This window comes from Harmonia axyridis, chromosome 3 (assembly GCF_914767665.1).
Source record: "Harmonia axyridis chromosome 3, icHarAxyr1.1, whole genome shotgun sequence".
In the NCBI taxonomy this organism is placed as follows: domain Eukaryota; kingdom Metazoa; phylum Arthropoda; class Insecta; order Coleoptera; family Coccinellidae; genus Harmonia; species Harmonia axyridis.
The window spans coordinates 17,904,697-17,922,420 of record NC_059503.1 but is presented as its reverse complement, the minus strand read 5'-3'; the positions used below and the strand labels follow the sequence as shown (position 1 = coordinate 17,922,420).

General features: G+C 31.6%; 2 protein-coding genes across 2 annotated transcripts; both read right to left on the bottom strand.

Moving 5' to 3' along the window:
• Nucleotides 1-3,992: 3,992 nt before the first annotated feature.
• LOC123675799 (sorbitol dehydrogenase-like) lies at nucleotides 3,993-9,376 on the bottom strand. Its single transcript, XM_045611319.1, has 9 exons — nucleotides 9,169-9,376; nucleotides 7,840-7,873; nucleotides 7,285-7,389; nucleotides 7,164-7,223; nucleotides 5,808-5,967; nucleotides 4,756-4,940; nucleotides 4,485-4,663; nucleotides 4,261-4,382; nucleotides 3,993-4,201 (listed from the first exon to the last, which is right to left on the bottom strand). Exons 1-9 carry the CDS (start codon nucleotides 9,220-9,222, stop codon nucleotides 4,036-4,038), a joined length of 1,065 nt encoding a protein of 354 aa, XP_045467275.1. The 5' UTR covers nucleotides 9,223-9,376; the 3' UTR covers nucleotides 3,993-4,035.
• Nucleotides 9,377-9,867: 491 nt separating this feature from the next.
• Nucleotides 9,868-15,766, bottom strand: LOC123674956. The gene is made up of 8 exons (XM_045610144.1): nucleotides 15,113-15,766; nucleotides 14,626-14,731; nucleotides 13,956-14,143; nucleotides 13,052-13,557; nucleotides 11,371-11,470; nucleotides 11,198-11,299; nucleotides 10,678-10,833; nucleotides 9,868-10,088 (listed from the first exon to the last, which is right to left on the bottom strand). Exons 2-8 carry the CDS (start codon nucleotides 14,678-14,680, stop codon nucleotides 10,017-10,019), a joined length of 1,179 nt encoding a protein of 392 aa, XP_045466100.1. The 5' UTR covers nucleotides 14,681-14,731; nucleotides 15,113-15,766; the 3' UTR covers nucleotides 9,868-10,016.
• Nucleotides 15,767-17,724: the final 1,958 nt, after the last annotated feature.

The following is a 17,724-nucleotide window of genomic DNA, read 5'->3' as shown; positions in this document are numbered from 1 at the left end:
GAAAATATCACATGATGAAAACTTTAAACTGGAATATCTATACCAAATTTAAGTTGAATATCTTGTGAAGTGAAGATACTATGAGAAAGACAATAGAAAAAAATCAAACTTTAACACCCTGTTTATTGAAAACAAAGAGTTTGCGAGCCCATATTTATAGAACTCTCTTCTTAAAATGATCCGAGGAATCTGGCCTGTAAAATTTTTTCATTCCTTCAAATTTAAAATTCTACGGAATTTGCAAAATAACAAAAACCCAAACAATTCTCTCGAACTCCTCAGATACAAATTATCATAGAAATTCAGTTAGTAAGCTGTGATGAATAAAAATCAATTATTATTTTGGTGCTTATTTTCCCGATAATGATTGATAAAAATTCGATAAACTAGTATCATCTTCAAAAAAAGTAGAAATACAAGAAACCATTAAATTCAATTAAAATCAGGTACCCAAGAAACTTCTCATTTTCGTTTGTACATTTAAGAACACCCTGTATAAAAAAAATTACGGCCAAATCTTGGCATAGACATTCCCAATTTAGAGTTTACATCTCTTTCCTCTGAGGTTTACATCATGTTATAATGTCAATTTCGATTGCAAACCAACAGTGCTCGCCTTTTCCTCCAAAACATTTTTTTGGTGCACCATTGGTATTTTAAAAGAATGTATAAAGAAACTTTGGTATAGTACCTAGATATACATATACTAACCTTTTTGGTCTCTTGTAGTTTTATCGTATCTGCTACCGAATTCCAGAAAAAAATTTCAAGCAATTCTCTCGAAATTCTCAAGAAAATCCAAATATCGAGGAAATTCAGTAGTAAGATGTGTTGAATTAATTACATAATAAAAATTAAATTATTGGTTTTCGTACTTTTTCCCGATATTTGGCAATAATTCATAAAGATTCGATAAACTCACATTACCTAAAGTAGGACTACAAAAACACCCTGTATCTCGAAAATAAATCGTTAGCAGGCCAATGTTCTCAGTGCTTTTTCTTCAAAATTATCCAAGTAAATCTTTTTTCATTTGTAACTTCAATTCAGAAAGAACATTGTGTAAACTATCGAATCTTCCATCCCTAATCGAGTCCTCTCATTTGAATTTGTCATTCATTATCGAAATACAACAAAGGAAGTAAGTAAGCCATGCTGCCATGCCGCGAAAGGTATGCGAAGAATGCGGAGAAAAGGTATTCGTAGACTCCAACAGGCCCGCTAAACATTAGGAGACCAGAAACGCGAAGAGGTCGTCGACGTATTTGAAATACCAATTTTAAAATCGCACTAAATATCTCAATTCTGACAAACTGTACAATCGCGAAATGAATCTGGCAGGACGTGACACGCAATAAACCTCATCAATATCCCTTGATTTGTTGAGGATAATCTAATATGTGGAATCTGAGTAATTTCGTTCAGTATTCGGTATCGATTGGATGGGCCCATATCGGCCATATCGCATTGGATATCAGAAATATTGGCTAGTTAACGGTTATCTCCTCCTCGACTCTGCTTTCCTGTCAGACCAAATCAGGACCTATTTCAACCGTTATTGGTTGCGGGCATTGATTTGATCGGTTTCTTCGGTTTCCAATGTTCCCGATATTTGGGTTTCGAGGATGCGCACATAGAGCTTTCGAAGGAAAGACAAGCAAGATAGGCACAGGTGAGAAAGAAGTTTCCGAATATCGAATCGAATCGAATGCAACTTTGATGTAATTGACAATGATGGATAACTTGACTTGATAACATGAAAAATGATTTGTGGTAATTTTGAATTAAATATCAAGATTTGTTCTACTTATTTTTTCTTCATTTTAATGAATTTGCATGAATGAAGATTCAAGATATTTTATAAAAACGCTACAATTGATAAGGATTCACCGTTATGATATGACTTAGTTTTTAATTAATCGAATTCGTAATGAGGGATTAAGTAGATAGGTACAGGGTGTTTCACGTAAGCGGGTCATTGAATTTTGTGGCTTATCCTTTGAGTTGAGGCATATTGAAAAATGACTCATCACAATGATAGTATTTTACTGAGGCTATCCAAATATGTTATCGGAAAAACTATCGAACCAAGGAAAGTTATTGGGGGAAAAGCACTTTTCCGAAAAAAATTTTTTGAAAATTTGACTGGTTTTTGAAATAAGAAGGTCTAGGAACAATTTCTGACCTATTACTTATTCATTCGAACTCCCAATTTTCTAGAAAACAGACAATTTTTCCTTGCAAAAACAACTTCATAATATTCTCCCATACTTTCTGAAGGCCCAATCGAATCTGAATACATATTTGTAAATATAGTGGTAGTTTTTTATTTTTTCAAGCAATTCCATTCAAAATCAACTTGAGAAAAATCAGATTCCATATTCGGAAAATATATCTATGTTGTCTATGGTTCTATAAATATCTTATTGTCGAATTCTGAAGTTTTCATTCTCAATTATTAAAGAAGCTAAAATATATAAAGGATGAATTTTCATTCAAAGCTCTCAATATGTTTACTCTTCAAGAAAAAAGTGATATTTTGGAAATAATTTTTCAAGAGTAAACATATTGAGAGCTTCGAATAAAAATTCATGCTTTATATTTCAGCTTTTATTATAATCGATAATGAAAACTTCAAAATTTGACTATCAAATGACCGCTTACGTGAAAGACCCTGTACCTATAAAGGATCAAATATGAAAGAAAAAAATGCGGAAACACTGATGCAAAGTCAGCTTTTGAGCACCCGTTTATTTATGTGACAATTATTACACACCTTTGGAGACTACAGGACTGTATGTAGGCATATACAGGTTTTTCCCGAATTGGAGATACAAACGAAAATGAGATATATTTCATATTATTTCAAGAAAAAAAGCCCAATAAACATGCCAATGCAAACGTGTTGTTACAGGGTATTAAAGTATGATTATTTTCCAAGTTTTTTCTCATAGCATCTGTACTTTATAAATAAGATATTTAACTTAAATTTTGGCCTATATATTCCAATTAAGAGTTAACATTACGTGATATGCCAATTTTGATTGCGAATCTATGGAGTGATCTGGAACAGTGCCCAATTTTTTTCTTAAGAAATTTTTTTGGCGAACCATTGGTAGATTAAGAAAAAATAGAAAGAAACTTTGATCTAGCAAAAACTTTGGTTTCTTGTAGTTTCATCGTATCTGCTACCGTTTCCAACGAAAAAAAAACCGCAATCGCTTTATTTTCGAGATACAGGGTTTTGAAGTTTCTTTTTTTTTCATAGCATCTGCACTTCACAACATAAAGCACGCTCAGAAGCTCCTTTTATTTTGAATTCATGAAAATATTTAGTAATATTTTTCGATATTCTTCTTGGATTTTCTATCTAGCTCATTTGACAAGATAATAAAAAAATAAATAAATTGCTTTGAATAACATCAAAGTACCTACCTTCCCAATGATGAATATAAAAGGTTCTTACATTTGACATCCCTGTGGTAGCTACCCCTAACTTTTTATTTTCAAATGGCAAATGGCTGTATATTGTCAGTGAAAATTGCAAATACTTGGTATTTTTTCATTAATAACAACAAAACATTAACATTTTGTGAATTATGAATTGTAACCAAAATAGTAAGTAATTCAAAAAACGAAGAAACATTTAAATCGAGTGTTCAAAATTATTTACTATCTAATTATTTCCCGTTTTTTTCAAACAGAAAATTCATATAGGTATCTATGTGAAGTTTGTTTGCTTCTGATGAAATTTGATACGATGCTTTGAAATTCATTCTATATCCAAACGAAAATTTTCATATCAATTGATGAGCAATTAGAAATTCGAAAATTACAGTCATTGCCTGTAATTTTCGAATTTTTTGCCAATATTGGTCTCAAACGATATGGTTTAACTATGCTGTACAGTAACGTATAATATGCTTTCATTTTCAAATTGAATAGGTAATCGAAATTTCATAGGTTCAAAATTGATTATATAAATTTAAAAATTAAGCGAATGAAGAAACCACTTTATTGATATTGTTTCATTATTCAAAGATCAGTCTTGTTGGGATATATCAAAATCTTGATTGGATTTCCTTCTCCACTTATTGCTGTTTTGAAAGCTTTGCAAGTATCCTCCATTTTGAATTTATGTGTGATCAAAGGTTTAACATTAATTTTTCCAGTCTTCACCATTTCGATAGACAATGGATAACTAAAAAAAAAAACATATTTATCTTGTAAAATTTAGGTACATAATATTTTGGTACTCACTCATTGCAGTATCTGAATACTCCTCTGATATCAATTTCTCTGATTAGAGCAGAAGTCAAAGGAACTGTCTGTTCGTCTTTACCCATTCCTACAAGAACTGCTGTTCCACCAGTTTTAGTAGACTAAAACAAATATTTTCTTTCAGGGTACACTAGGTATGGTTATGAAGTGTTTTGAAATTTTTTTCATTGGTTATAATATGAAAAAATTCCTGGAAAATTCACCTTGAGGGCTACTCTCACACACATTTCTACTCCAGTGCAATCTAAACTGATAGTTGGTTCCTCTCCCATAATATTGATAATTTCTTTGACAATATCATCTTCAGTCATATTTCTTTCGATTTTAAGAACATGATCGGCGCCAAGTTCCTTTGCCGTTTTCAAGCGAATATCAACCAAATCTATTGGAATGAAAAAATAAATACAAAGAAAAGATGATTTATATAAGTCCAGTTTGAATTGACTAGCGGATTACAAGAACGTTTGACATCACCTGTTATCAAAACTTTTGATGCTCCAAATGCTTTGGCAGCCAACAAGGTAACAAGGCCTATAGGACCTGCTCCAAGAACCAACACAGTGGACCCAACACAGACATTAGCTCTTCTACAAGCATGTACTCCAACTGACAAAGGTTCCATCAGCGCACCTTCTTCAAATGACATGTGATCAGGTATTCTGAAAAAAAAAGGAAACACGACTAACATTTTATTCAGATTCTACATATTATTTTGAATTATTAGTTTTAGGGAAAGTTGAATTCCCAAACAGAGGAAGAAAATAAGAAAAGAACTGATTATAGATGTCGGGAACTTTTGAACGCTCGTTATTCGTGCGCCTATTGTTTTCCTCAAAAGCTAGCAATGCCACCCAAACAATTTCCTCAGTGGTTTCAATTACATTTTGATGAAATTCCCAAGATTTTTACTACTTTTTGCATTTCAGCAATTTCAGTATTTGTAGAAGGAAACTTCTTCTTTTGTTCTCATATCATTTTGATCAATATGAATCTAATTATTCAGCCTTCCAATTTGGAGAATCGAAAATTTTACGATTACTTTTGATGCTAAATGCTGAAAATACGAGTATTACATTTTTACAATAATTAGATCATTACACTGTCGTAAGTTCGCTATGCGCCTAGGTAACTTAGAATCTTTTTTAGTCCAAAAATGAACGAAATGTCGAAGGTCCAAAATTCATTTGTTGTAAACTCAAAAGAATTGTCGCTCTTTTTTTTCTAGGGGATGGCTCTGCTAACGTACCTTATATCTGAAATACCAAAAAAATCATTGAATAACCCTAATAGTTTATGGGTAATTGTTGAAGTCTAAGAAATGGACGGACGGATAGAATTGAATTTGATTGAGCCGCTTCAAAATTCTAAAATTACGTGACGAAATGATATAGCTCTGTTTTATGCACTTTGTACGGGTAACGAACGATCAAAAAGGAGTAATCATCATCATCATTCAGCATTTAAATTCCACTGCTGGACAAAAAGGTTCAAGAAGGAGTATTTCCTTCTCTTGTAGGTATACTCACTTGTGGCAAAAATCTGCTGCGTGACAATAATATCTAGACAAATTTCCATCATCTGGTGGAGTAGCACAGAAGAAAATCTTTGGACAAAGGTGATATGATCCTTCTTTACAGTATGTGCACATTCTGCATGGTACACCTGGTTCAATTGCAACTCTGTCTCCTATCCAAAATAATACAAAAATTCAATAATTTTTATGAGAGAATATTTTTTTTAAAGAATTTCAATTTTTCAGTTGGAAATTTGAATTTCATTAGTCTAATAATTTGCCTTGCAGAGTATATAGATTCCTTTTTTCGGTATATACCTACTAAACTAGACTAACATGACCCTGGAGTCAAAGGTTGCTATTGCTTGAGATAGGATCTGAGATGACTTTCGCATCAACACAAATCTTCCTAAAGGTTCATAGATTGGAGTATTTGACCTTGAAATCCCTTATTTCGTTACAAAATATTTACGCAATTATGAATATATCACGCTTTGAATTATCTACTTATAATAATCATGGCAGTTTAATGTATACCTAATTAATCTTCATCAAATATTGTTTGAGTACAAGAATCTTCAGCAATTTGCAACTCGAATCGTGTAGTCTAAACAAGAGTTTTTTAGAAAACACTTCAACAAATATTACGTAATCACTCAGCGATCTTCAATTATCATTGACACTTCAGATTAATTCGTGATATAAGAATTTGTTAAAGTGCTTTGATTATTTCGATATGAATGCTACTATAAATAATCAAGATATATTTGTAGATCTGAGAATTGTTTTGTTCACAGTAGGTATTACCTCACTGAATTGGTCTTTGTCATTCATAAGGCAGGAGGAGTGTTAAATATGCCATTGTTTATCAACTTGCTTCGCAGCTCATGAACTGTACAGGAGGAGATAATTTTTTTAAAAATAGCATTGCGCCAATTAAGCTTTGAAATTTTAAATTTTCATAAATACACATTTAGTCTTAGAGAAAGTTAATATTTCTAATAATTCAACCTAAGTCATTCCTTGTTATAGTGAGCTATGACAAAATTTTTTCAATTAGAGTTTTCAATCAATAAGAATTCAAATTATTTGTTTTTCAAACGTACAATAACAACGCCATATTTTGACTGACAGGATCATCGAAAAGTGTTACTTTTCCTCCACTGGAGGGAAAAGTGTTGCTATGTCAACGATGAATTACTTTTCCGTCTGCCTGAGAGGGAAGTGTTGCCTAGCAATGTAGATTATTAGAATATGCATTAATATTTTTTTCAGCTAAATTCGAACCAATGGTGAACACAATTCAATGTAATTGCAGGATATTCATTGAGAAGAAAATAATAATATTTTTCTGTAAATAGTTTCATACCTGGCTTCAAATTTTCAACGTTCTTTCCCACTTCAACAACTTGTCCAGATGCTTCGTGACCTGTCATAAAGAAAAATTGAATTCTCTACTGTGTTTATTAATCGCGATGATAAATAATCACCAATAATCATCGGTTTTTCGACCACAAAAGGACCAATTCTTCCCTTAGTCAAGTAATGAACATCAGATCCACAAATTCCCACTACTTCCATTTTCAGGAGAACCTCTGAAATGAAAGATGTAAGAATAAACCTGAATGTTAGTAACATTATAAATACATAAAAATATTCAGCAAGCACCTAAATCTCGAATAAATTTGTATGTAATTATGTTGAAACCTATAAGAAAAGTAAAATGAATAAATGGGTAACATATTTGTAACGCAGTCTAATGCGCTTCATTAAATAAGCGTCACTTCCTTACAGTTTATTTCACGTCTTGTGAGAAAGTGTTGAAGTGTAAAGATTTCAGTTTATCTTGGTTAAATTGAATTTATATTTTAGATTTTTAGGTAGGTATAACAACTTATAAGACTTCGAATAAACTGACTCGAAGTCACATTAGTACTGCTAACCACACTGCGTTATAAATTTATAATTTGTTTGTGAATTATATGAACTAGCACTAGCACCAGCAATATTTCTTGGTCAATGAATAATCAATGTGAAAAACTCACCATTTTCTTTTGGTTTAGGTATTGGTCTCTGTTCCTAAAAATAAATGTCATGAATGAAATATTTGATATAAATTTATACTAGGTATATATGGGAATCATCCAAAAAAAAATCATTAAATAAGTATACCTAACATGAAAAAATAATATAAATACATAGAAAAATATTCTATGCTAATTTGGCGAATGAGATTGTCAATTCTAATAAAAAAAATATATCTATTATTACTTTGTTTAAAATTGAAGTTGTCCATTCAAATTTATAGTTAGCAATTATTCAATTGAACCGTTATTAAAAAAAACTTGTGGTGCAGTAGTACAACAGAGATAATTCTATAATCGATTCTTAGTTAATGTCAATGTTTTTTAGTTGTTGAGTCAAGAACTGATTCATTGCAATAATTAATTAATTTGAAATCGTCATTTTAACCTAATATTTTAATATTATGAATTGAAAATTCTTTGAATTCATAAGCTATTAGCTATAGTGCAAAAGGTGACAGGATGTCATCCAGAATAGCCCGCTCTCTGGACAGCTGTCACTTTTGAAACGCTCATCATTTGACATTTGACAACTAAAACTACGCCATCACTAAAAATGCAACTATACACGCTTCAACAACACATTGAAATTTTTAGCATTCATTAGAAACGCGGTGAAATTTTGAAATTTTTTGAAATTGGGACCTTCTCGATTGCCAATAGAGAAACTGTTGAGCTGATGAATTGCAATTGATAATTTCAAAACGAATGAAGATATTACATCCAAAATTAGTTAAGTATCGCTTTCGAAGGTGTAAAATCCTATTTCATGGTTAATTTTTCAAGAATTTCGATACAATTTCAACATCCTATCTGTTTTCAACCTGTATATTGATATAAAAAGATCAGTTAAAAATGTTTTTGTCATACAATTAAAATCTATAATTTTTCGGAAAGGTCTAAAGAAATAAGCAGCATAAATTTGATTGATTTTAGTAATAAGGGTGTCAGACTTCTAGTTCAATAAATCAAAAATAGAACATAGGCTGTAGGTAAACATTGTATCCACTTGATTTCCGATTTTTAGGATTCTAATTGATTTTGATTTAATTTAAAATTTTAACTAACTGAGAACTAAATTACTTATTACAAATAAGTCAACAAATCATAAGGAATGAAATGATCCTATATATTTGTTCATGTATCAAGTTGAAATCGAGACCCATCAAAATGAGAACAACAAATATAAGTCTCGAATTAAAATCAATAAACCTCAACCTTGAGTTGTACGGTTTCAAAATCGTCCTAACCTCAGTTGAAACAGTATGCAATCCTAAATATAATTCTTACCAGTCTCATATCATTAATGCCGTATAACACAGCAGACAAGTTATCTTTAGCCATTTTTAGAAGTAGAGATTATCAACTGACTGAAATTGTGATCTCTTCTAGACGCTCTGTCACAGCACTGATCGGAAAGTATTATGTTTTACATTCTAGCATAACTATTTTGAAAGTGGGAGAATTTACCAACGCCTAATCTACTTCATTAAATTGGTGTTTGTGTTTCACGTTGTTTTCATTGAGGAGTATCAGGAAATTATTTGTCTAATAAATTGATCACAACGGCATCAGTGCACTATACCCGGTGTTTCAGAAAAAAGTTTGCTACTTTCATTATGTTTCAATATTGAATAGGTAGCTTTTTGTCAGCGAATCATGGAAATGGAATGTTTTGAACAAAAAAATTATGGTTTTCATATGGATTTTGATCTGGACATCCTTTTTGTGTCGTATGGGATGGTCCTATACTAGGTTCTACCATAGTATATCATGGTTCTATCTACTAGTTCGATTTTGATGAGATTTGTTGAGTATATTCGGATTGGGTTGTAAGTAGTTCTATAGTTCTTCTTGCTCGTGCGCAAAATTACTGCGATTTCAATATTACGCGTTATGCTAATTATGACAAAGCATCAACTCTTACTTTTTTCACTAATAGTAAAATATATGTAGGTATAATATATTTTGAAATAAATGATTTAATGAATAATACTATCTTATGTTGTTTGAACATTTTACTATTTGTTTATACAATTATATTGTGTGCGTGTTTAAAAAATTCAGGATGCAATGAAAAAAGGACCTTCAAAAATGTGTGTGAATTATAAATCTATATATAGATGCAACTGCCATACTCAGACATCCTTTTTTCTGAGCGCAACTATTTGCTGAACGGTTGCAAGTGAAGAGAAGACAAACTTATAAACCTGAAAAAAAATTATATCAAAAATAATTCCCAAATTAAAAATTATTCATTTATTGTTTTAGTATTCATAACATGATATTGTTCTTGTATTATCAGCATTAAACTTCAGATGAATCCACAGAAGAAAGTCATATGTTGTCGAATAATAAGTTTTTGCTGGATAATTCACGAAGCTATTTTGGAAAATAAAATTTATGAATATTATTAGTGGTATTGGTTTTAAGGGAATACCTCGAGGAATTCCACCACGTGACTGCTCAGTTCAAAATGATTTTTTTTTTTTACAACCACCGATTTTTATGGGGTTTTTAAACATAATTTCTTTAGACAATAATCGATATTGCAGATTCAATATTTTTAATTTGCGAATGAAAAAAAATTTTGATTCGTGAAGAGAAAGAAGTTGTATTCAATGTACAGTTTCGTACACCGTACAAAGTTTGGTGGTCATCGCATGACCGACAGAGATGAAATGAATTGGTAACAAAGTTTGACTGACACGCGGTAAGCCACTTGATGGTAATCCCTCTTAATAGTAAATTTCACGTTGCGTTGTTTTGACTCATTATCTCATGTAGGAGTGTAATTACCTTCAAAACTAAAGTTGCATCACAGTCAACAAAACCCAGTAAACTCAGACGAAATGGTTTGCTTGTAGTGACCATAAATAGACTTAAAAGGTTACAATTTTTTTTGTTGAATCCGTACCATGGTAAGCAATATAAGGCACTGTTTACTCTTTCACACTGAAATAGAAATACTAATTGAGTTAATTAGTAAGTAGTGTTTATTTTTCGCGCTTGTTCTAAAAACAAGGTATTTCGCTAAATGTTTTGAATAAACGATTTGATAACAAGAATTATATCAAAATCACACGGAAATATCAGGTAATTTTTTTAAATAGTCTGCTTGTATTTTTAATGATTCTGGTGAACCGAACATCAATATTGAAATAATCAGCAGGCAAAATTTCAACTCAATCGAATTTGTTGATATATCAGTTTTGTTTATAATTTAGTTGAACTTTTTTCAAAATTATGTCAACCTGAAAAATACATGGATATATTCAATCTTCTATAAAATGAATAACATTTTCCTATAATAATTCACCTGATTGGCAAGTGATTGGCCACTCATGGCATAAAGAGTAACGCTGCACACACTCACACCACCTAAACATGCAACTCTTGGAAAAGCTTCTAAAGATGCTTGCTGGAAAAATTATTTGGACTATTATTATGCTACTAAGTAAGTAAGTAAGTATAATAAGGAATTAAGCTTACTGCGAAAACGAAATAAACATAACTGAGTAGCATAACAAAGCTTCCTACTGTAGTTGGTACCATTGCCCAAAATATCCATTCAACCAATTGATTCATGCATCTACAAGAATTCTATGTATAAAATAGTTTTCTATAAAATTTCAACTGTGTTACTGTTAATTTATTCCTTGGTTTTTTCGTATATCAACATGTTTTTGTGTATCAACATGTTTCTATCCCTATTAACCGAAATTCTCGTTGGATTCAGAATAACAACACATCCTATAGTCAAGACGTTTCAAAATATAGGATGTCCCAAAAAGTGGTTTCATTTCGATATTAAAAAAAAAAAACGAATATATTTTAAGAGAAATGGATGTTAATTTCATTGTAAAGAGGAAGGTATTCCATTAACGATAGAAAACGATATCATTCAAATAGCAACCTCGACTACTTATGCAACATCATATCCTTTCCATGAAATTTTTCACAACCCATTCGCTGATTTGTAGAGCTGTATGTCACATTTAAGGTCTTGAATTCATTGTAGAGCATTGGCATTGTCCTTCACGTGACCCAAAAAAAAAGTCTAAAGGTGTTAAATCACAAGATCTTGATGGCCAACTGTGATCACCTCTTCGAGAAATAAAACGACCAGGAAACTTTTCTTGCAAGATTGGGATTTTTTCGTTGCGTGTGTGGCACGTAGCGCCGTTTTGCTAAAAATAAACATCTTCCACATCAATTTATTTCAATTCTGGCCATAAAAACTCATTAATCATTCCCAAGATCGACGAGGAATCGACAAACCTGGTTTCGTAAACATACAGGCTGCAACAGCAATATTTTCAGTTGTTCACATGGTTTCTATTTCTCACATCACTAATGTGCTTCGGTTTTACGTAGTGTGACTGCAAAATTGTCTCAATTTCTGTTGTGAATTTTAACAATTTCAATACGTTGTTAGGGATTCACGCCTTGGCTTGATTTTCAAGCTACTTGGCTTGAGCTTGAGTTGATTTCAATTTTGGAAAGATATTTCTGGAACTACCTCAACCTACCAATAGATTTCATAGAAATGTGAGAAAACTACTAATAAAGTTACACTGGCGAATGCTTCAGTCTCTTGGCGCTTGAGGAATCCCCTTATTTTATAAGTCTAAGCGCTCACGAGATTGCATATATATTCCGTGCTACGCGTGCATATCAAGCTCAGTAATATCAAGTAGCTTGATATCAAGTCAAGCAATAAATATCTGAAATTAAGTCAAGCTCAAGTATGTAACTTTTCGAGAGCTTGATTTTCAAGTCAAGTAGTTGGTTAAAATGTCAAGCTACTTGGTTTGATGAATCCCTATGCGTTGTTGAAGCGTGTATCGTTCCGTTTTTAATAATGGCGTAGTTTTTACTTGTCAAATGTCGGAAGATGATAGCTTCAAGGTGGCCAGATGGTGGGCAATTCAAAATGAAATCAATTCTTGGAAAACCCTTTAGAGAAGTCGGCAACAATCTATTTATCTCTTATCAACTTTTTTTCACTCCCGCCTATGTTTTTATGCCGATTTTGTCTTCTCGAAACGTCTCAACTATACTACCAATTATTCATCAAATTTCTCATCTTTCCAAAAGTTATCATTTGCTTACAATGAATCAAGAACCATTTTACTTTACAACAATCCTTAATATCACCATCAAATCTTACTTTTTTATACACATATAATGTTTGATGCAAGCTTTCAAATTGTCATTAATAAATCTTTGTTGAATCCTGCCATCGATTTTTTCCATATCTCTGATATTATCTTCCACTATAATCAACTGAAATTGCATATGAGAGAAAAAATATAGAATGAAGTGAACTTGTATTCCAGCGCTTGAAACGTAAGTGTAAGTTGCGAAGTAAAAAGATATACGAAGTGCATATACTATGTAACGTCCAAAAATAGGTTTGATATATTCATTGAAGAAGAATACAGGAAAATAGTATTCATCTTCGTATCCGAATATTGGCCAGAAGAAAAAGAACAACAGTTGTAGGAATACCATGTTCAATAAAAACACGTATCTTCTTGTGAGTATTGATTTTGATATTTTTTCGTAAGTGCTTGCTTTGATACGATCCAGTTTTGTATAATAGGCATCCTGGTAGTCCATTAGGTCTAGTGCACCCTTTTCGAATTGAAGACAAATCCAAGCAGCCATATATCCCTGAAATTATGGATTATACATAAGAATAAGCATAGTTTATTTGCTAAGAACAAAAAATTTATTGAAAGAGCTTTACACAATACGTCTTTCAATGTCCTGATATACTTTAAAATTTCCTTATAATGAAATTGTTTCATACAGGATAGTTGTTCAGTTTATAACTTCAACTCAGAGTTTGTGTATTATCAAACTCCAATTCAGTTCAATGAATGGATTGTATTGAAAATGAAAATTATAAAAAATTTCATGAGGATTGTTTTAAGTGTAACATCAATTTTCTAATTTTGGAAAAATTCTTAATATCTTGGGATCTCAAAACCATTCACAATAAAAATTCATTGCGAGTTATTGGGAACTTAGGTATATAAAAATTTTTTTTTAATTTCTCTTATACTCACATGTATGGCTCCAACGTTGAGTGAAAAATATTGAATAAACTGTTGCAGGTTGAAGTTCAAAGAGAAATATAGTATTTGAATCAGGAATAAAGCTAAATTATATAATAAGCCCAATTTAAGCAATATCTTGAGAATCCTTATTTTTGCAAGTTCAATTGTAGTCAATCGAACTAAATATAAGGGATCGGCTAAAAAGTAAATGATTCCAAAATAATGTCAATAAACTATACACAATATTTTCTGAAAAAATCTCAGCTACAGCTATAACAAAGTCAATTTATCTAATATGCCTATTATAATGAAGTTGTAGTAACTGCATTCTAATTCACGGGATCTTGATACCTAAATGAATCGTTTTAACAATCATTTTGTCATCTTCAGAAGCAAAACTTACAGTAACTTCTTGGTTCTGAAGATCAAACTTCCTTGAACGCTTATAAATATTCTGTGATTTAATATTACGTCCACAGTGAACTAAACAAAAATTCATATATCTACTATTAATAAGTTTATAGAATTTCATGATAATATGTGTTCTACCCATAATAGTTTTGCAACAATTCTTGAAAATTTTATTCAAAATTCTCGTTCGTTCTTGTGGTGAGCATAAATATTTAGAAACTCTTATCTGGACTAAAGTCAAGAATACTTTCAGCTTGAATATAATTACCTTTGTTATAGTTCAACAGCTCATTCAATCTCTGGAGAAGATAAGAAAAAATCATGGTTAAATTTTTTTTCCAACCAACCTCCTCTAATTGGATAGGCAGATAATCCTATATAATAAATGGTTCCTTACATTGCTTACTTCTATAGTTTAATGTGTATAAGGATATGAAATGAAAAACAATACTGACACGCGCAAATAAATGCTGAGCATATAGTCTAAATGTTATAATAAGAAAAGAATGAGATATAATTAAATATCATTTTAAATTATATCATAAAGTAAAGACTTTTTAATAAAACTAACTTCTTATCGATACTGCAACTAACTAATCAATGTTTTTCAAGAAATAGATTAAACATATTATTTTAGGAGCCGAAAATATTCAATTCCAAAACCCTAAAAAGGGTTTATTAAAGGTTTAAATTTCAAGGAAATTTTCGAAAAGAAAAGAACAGTTTGCAATTCTGCATTACACTAGTTTTCATACCTGAAATAATGTCCAAAAATCAAATGAAACGAAAAATATAAGTGTCCAAGTATTCAATATTTCCTTGGAGTTTGAAATGTTGAAAATTCGCTTCGATGTAATGAATTAAGTGTTATTCAATTATCAAGTGTCTTCTAAGAATTATGGCTGATAATATTAAGTAAGGAAATTACGTAGATAGTGAGTATTAGGTAGTTTTATAACCAGAGAAGGATTAAGATCAATCAGCAGGGTAACAATTCCCAAAGGAAGAAATCAATAGAATGTTCCTTGCTATGATGAGTCCATCGGTGATTTCGAATGAAAAGCAATCCAGAGAAAACAAATGGAAAAATCTTACAGTTAGGTAGGCACACATTTTCCTCAAAATATACAAATATCTCTTATTCAATAGAAGTATTTTTCCTGAAATAATTTTTACCTACCATACTCTCAATTTCGATAGGATTCCTATTAAATAGGATATATCCTAGGGTCGCATAGTACCAAATTCACATGAAAAGGAAAAAAAGGAAGTCTTTCTTCCATTTTTCAACATGCATCATCGCTCAAAGGAAGGAAGCGCTCCTGCACCCCCTTTTTTTTGTCTTGTATTTTCTTTGTTCATCCGATGTTGCATAGGATTTTCAACGTACCTATACTTCCATTTCATTGATAAACATAGGAATATGTCTTCTTTGCTTCTTTCCAGAGCATAAAATGAGTATAATATTTTTCATGGAAAAGGAAATAACTTAATTTCCAAGTATGAAAGAAGAAATTCATATCTAATGAATTCCTTTTATACTTAGAAATCAAGTTATTTCCTTTTCCGTTCGCGTAGTTCAGTTAGCCATAAATATTTTTATAGCGATTTCTCGAAGTTCACCCCTGTAAAAAATTCATTATGTGAAAATGAAGACGATACTAATTCAATAACCCTTATTATTTCCAATTTACGAAGATAGGTTATTGAATAACTCTTGAAAGGGTGGATACATTATTACTAATAGTAAGCGATGAATAATAATCGGTGGAATTATGAATACAATGAATAACATTAAATGGGAAGTATACAGAAATTTATCATTTTTGAGCGCTCGTCGCTCATCAGATCACCAATCGTTCTATCATTTCATCGCAGTATCCGTAATTTTCGAATTTTAAGCCGGGAATGGTCCCAAACGATAAGGTTCGACTTTCTAATGACGAATCTGTTGCCTAATTCTGCCCTTCCCTAAACTTTTACTGATGGGAGGATTCAGATCCTCAAAGCCGCGGTTCAAGTTCGTGCAAAGTTCTGCGTTGATACCATATAAAATAAATACCATAAAAAATTAAGCAGAATATAAAAAAAAATTAGCTAAAAATTCCGTAACAATAGAGATATCCGAACCAGATTTTGTTTTTATCCAAAATTTCAAGTTGACCTCGTCATCACAATTAGGAAAAATTCAAGTGAAATATTGGAAAAGAAAAAGCTAATATTTCTTGATTACAGATCCGATCGGTTTGAGATATAGAAAAATCAATTTTTCTACAAGCGGGCGCTTTTAACTCTTTTTCCTCAGGCATTTTAAGTCAGAAAAGGTCACTTTCCCCCACAGTTCGGGAAGAACCCCTGCTACTTCTTTTCCGCACGGATATGTGTGCGGGAAAGAAATAGCAGGGGATTTTCCCGCACGCAAGTATTAAATAAATTGAATTCTGTCATGTCTCTGTGCACCGAACGCCCAATTAACGTCAAGAATGACATAAATATGGTAACGACTAAGATGCATAGAATACCTGGTGTGTTTACTGATTCGATTTTGTTTCAGACTTTTTGGGAGACCCACCTGTTGCTTTGGTGGTCTGCTTCACCAGAGTTCTGTAAGGGGGCGCTCTTCAAAAAATTTCGAATTCCCGCTATCTGCCAGGTGCCGTTTAAAAAGGAAATACTGATTTTAGACACTGCAAACATTCACAATAAATTACAATTCAGTTCATATCGAATTTTTAATCAAATGAATGGAATATAATGACAGACCATAGAATATAAAATATTATTCTTCTATACTCAAAGTTTACGACAAGAGCGTAGAAATGGGGGGATACTGGGGGTAATTACACGGTGTTCCTAAATTGGAGATACAAATGAATATGACAGATTTCCGGATCATTTTAAGAAAAAAAGTCCTATAACATGAGTCCCCAAACATTTTGTTTTGAGATACATGTGTTAAAGTTTAAGTTTTTTTTCTCGTATAACCTTCCCTTCACAAGATATTTAATTTGAATTGGCCATAGATATTCCAGTTTAAAGTTGTCACCATGTGATATGCTAAATTTGAATGCAAATCTAAGGGGGATATTTTTTCTGGAAGGATACCTGCTTCCTTCCTCCAAAACTATATTTTGGTGAATGGCTGTTAGTTTAGAATAATCGGACCAATAAAATAATCAGATGAGTTATACAAAAATATATCGATTTACACCTCATATAAACATTAAAATTTATTTTCTCTGACCATGTTTGGCTTTTTCAAGAGGTTAACTGACAATTACTGTACATTATGCACTCGATTTAATGTAATGTAATGTTGAGGAAAATTTGGATTCCTTCTTCATTGAAATATGGTGGATGAGCCTAT

Excerpts from the sequence above, each read along its gene's own strand:
- LOC123675799 (XM_045611319.1), bottom strand. The coding sequence starts at position 9,222 with ATGGCTAAAGATAACTTGTCTGCTGTGTTATACGGCATTAATGATATG. Across the intron at positions 7,224-7,284 it reads CGAAAAACCGATGATTATTG|GTCACGAAGCATCTGGACAA; the intron begins GTGATTATTTAT and ends TCTTTATGACAG. Across the intron at positions 4,383-4,484 it reads GTGTGAGAGTAGCCCTCAAG|TCTACTAAAACTGGTGGAAC; the intron begins GTGAATTTTCCA and ends TATTTGTTTTAG.
- LOC123674956 (XM_045610144.1), bottom strand. The coding sequence starts at position 14,680 with ATGATTTTTTCTTATCTTCTCCAGAGATTGAATGAGCTGTTGAACTAT. Across the intron at positions 11,471-13,051 it reads CATTATATGTGTATAAAAAA|ATGCATGAATCAATTGGTTG; the intron begins GTAAGATTTGAT and ends GAATTCTTGTAG. Across the intron at positions 10,089-10,677 it reads ATGCAACTTTAGTTTTGAAG|GTTTATAAGTTTGTCTTCTC; the intron begins GTAATTACACTC and ends ATTTTTTTTCAG.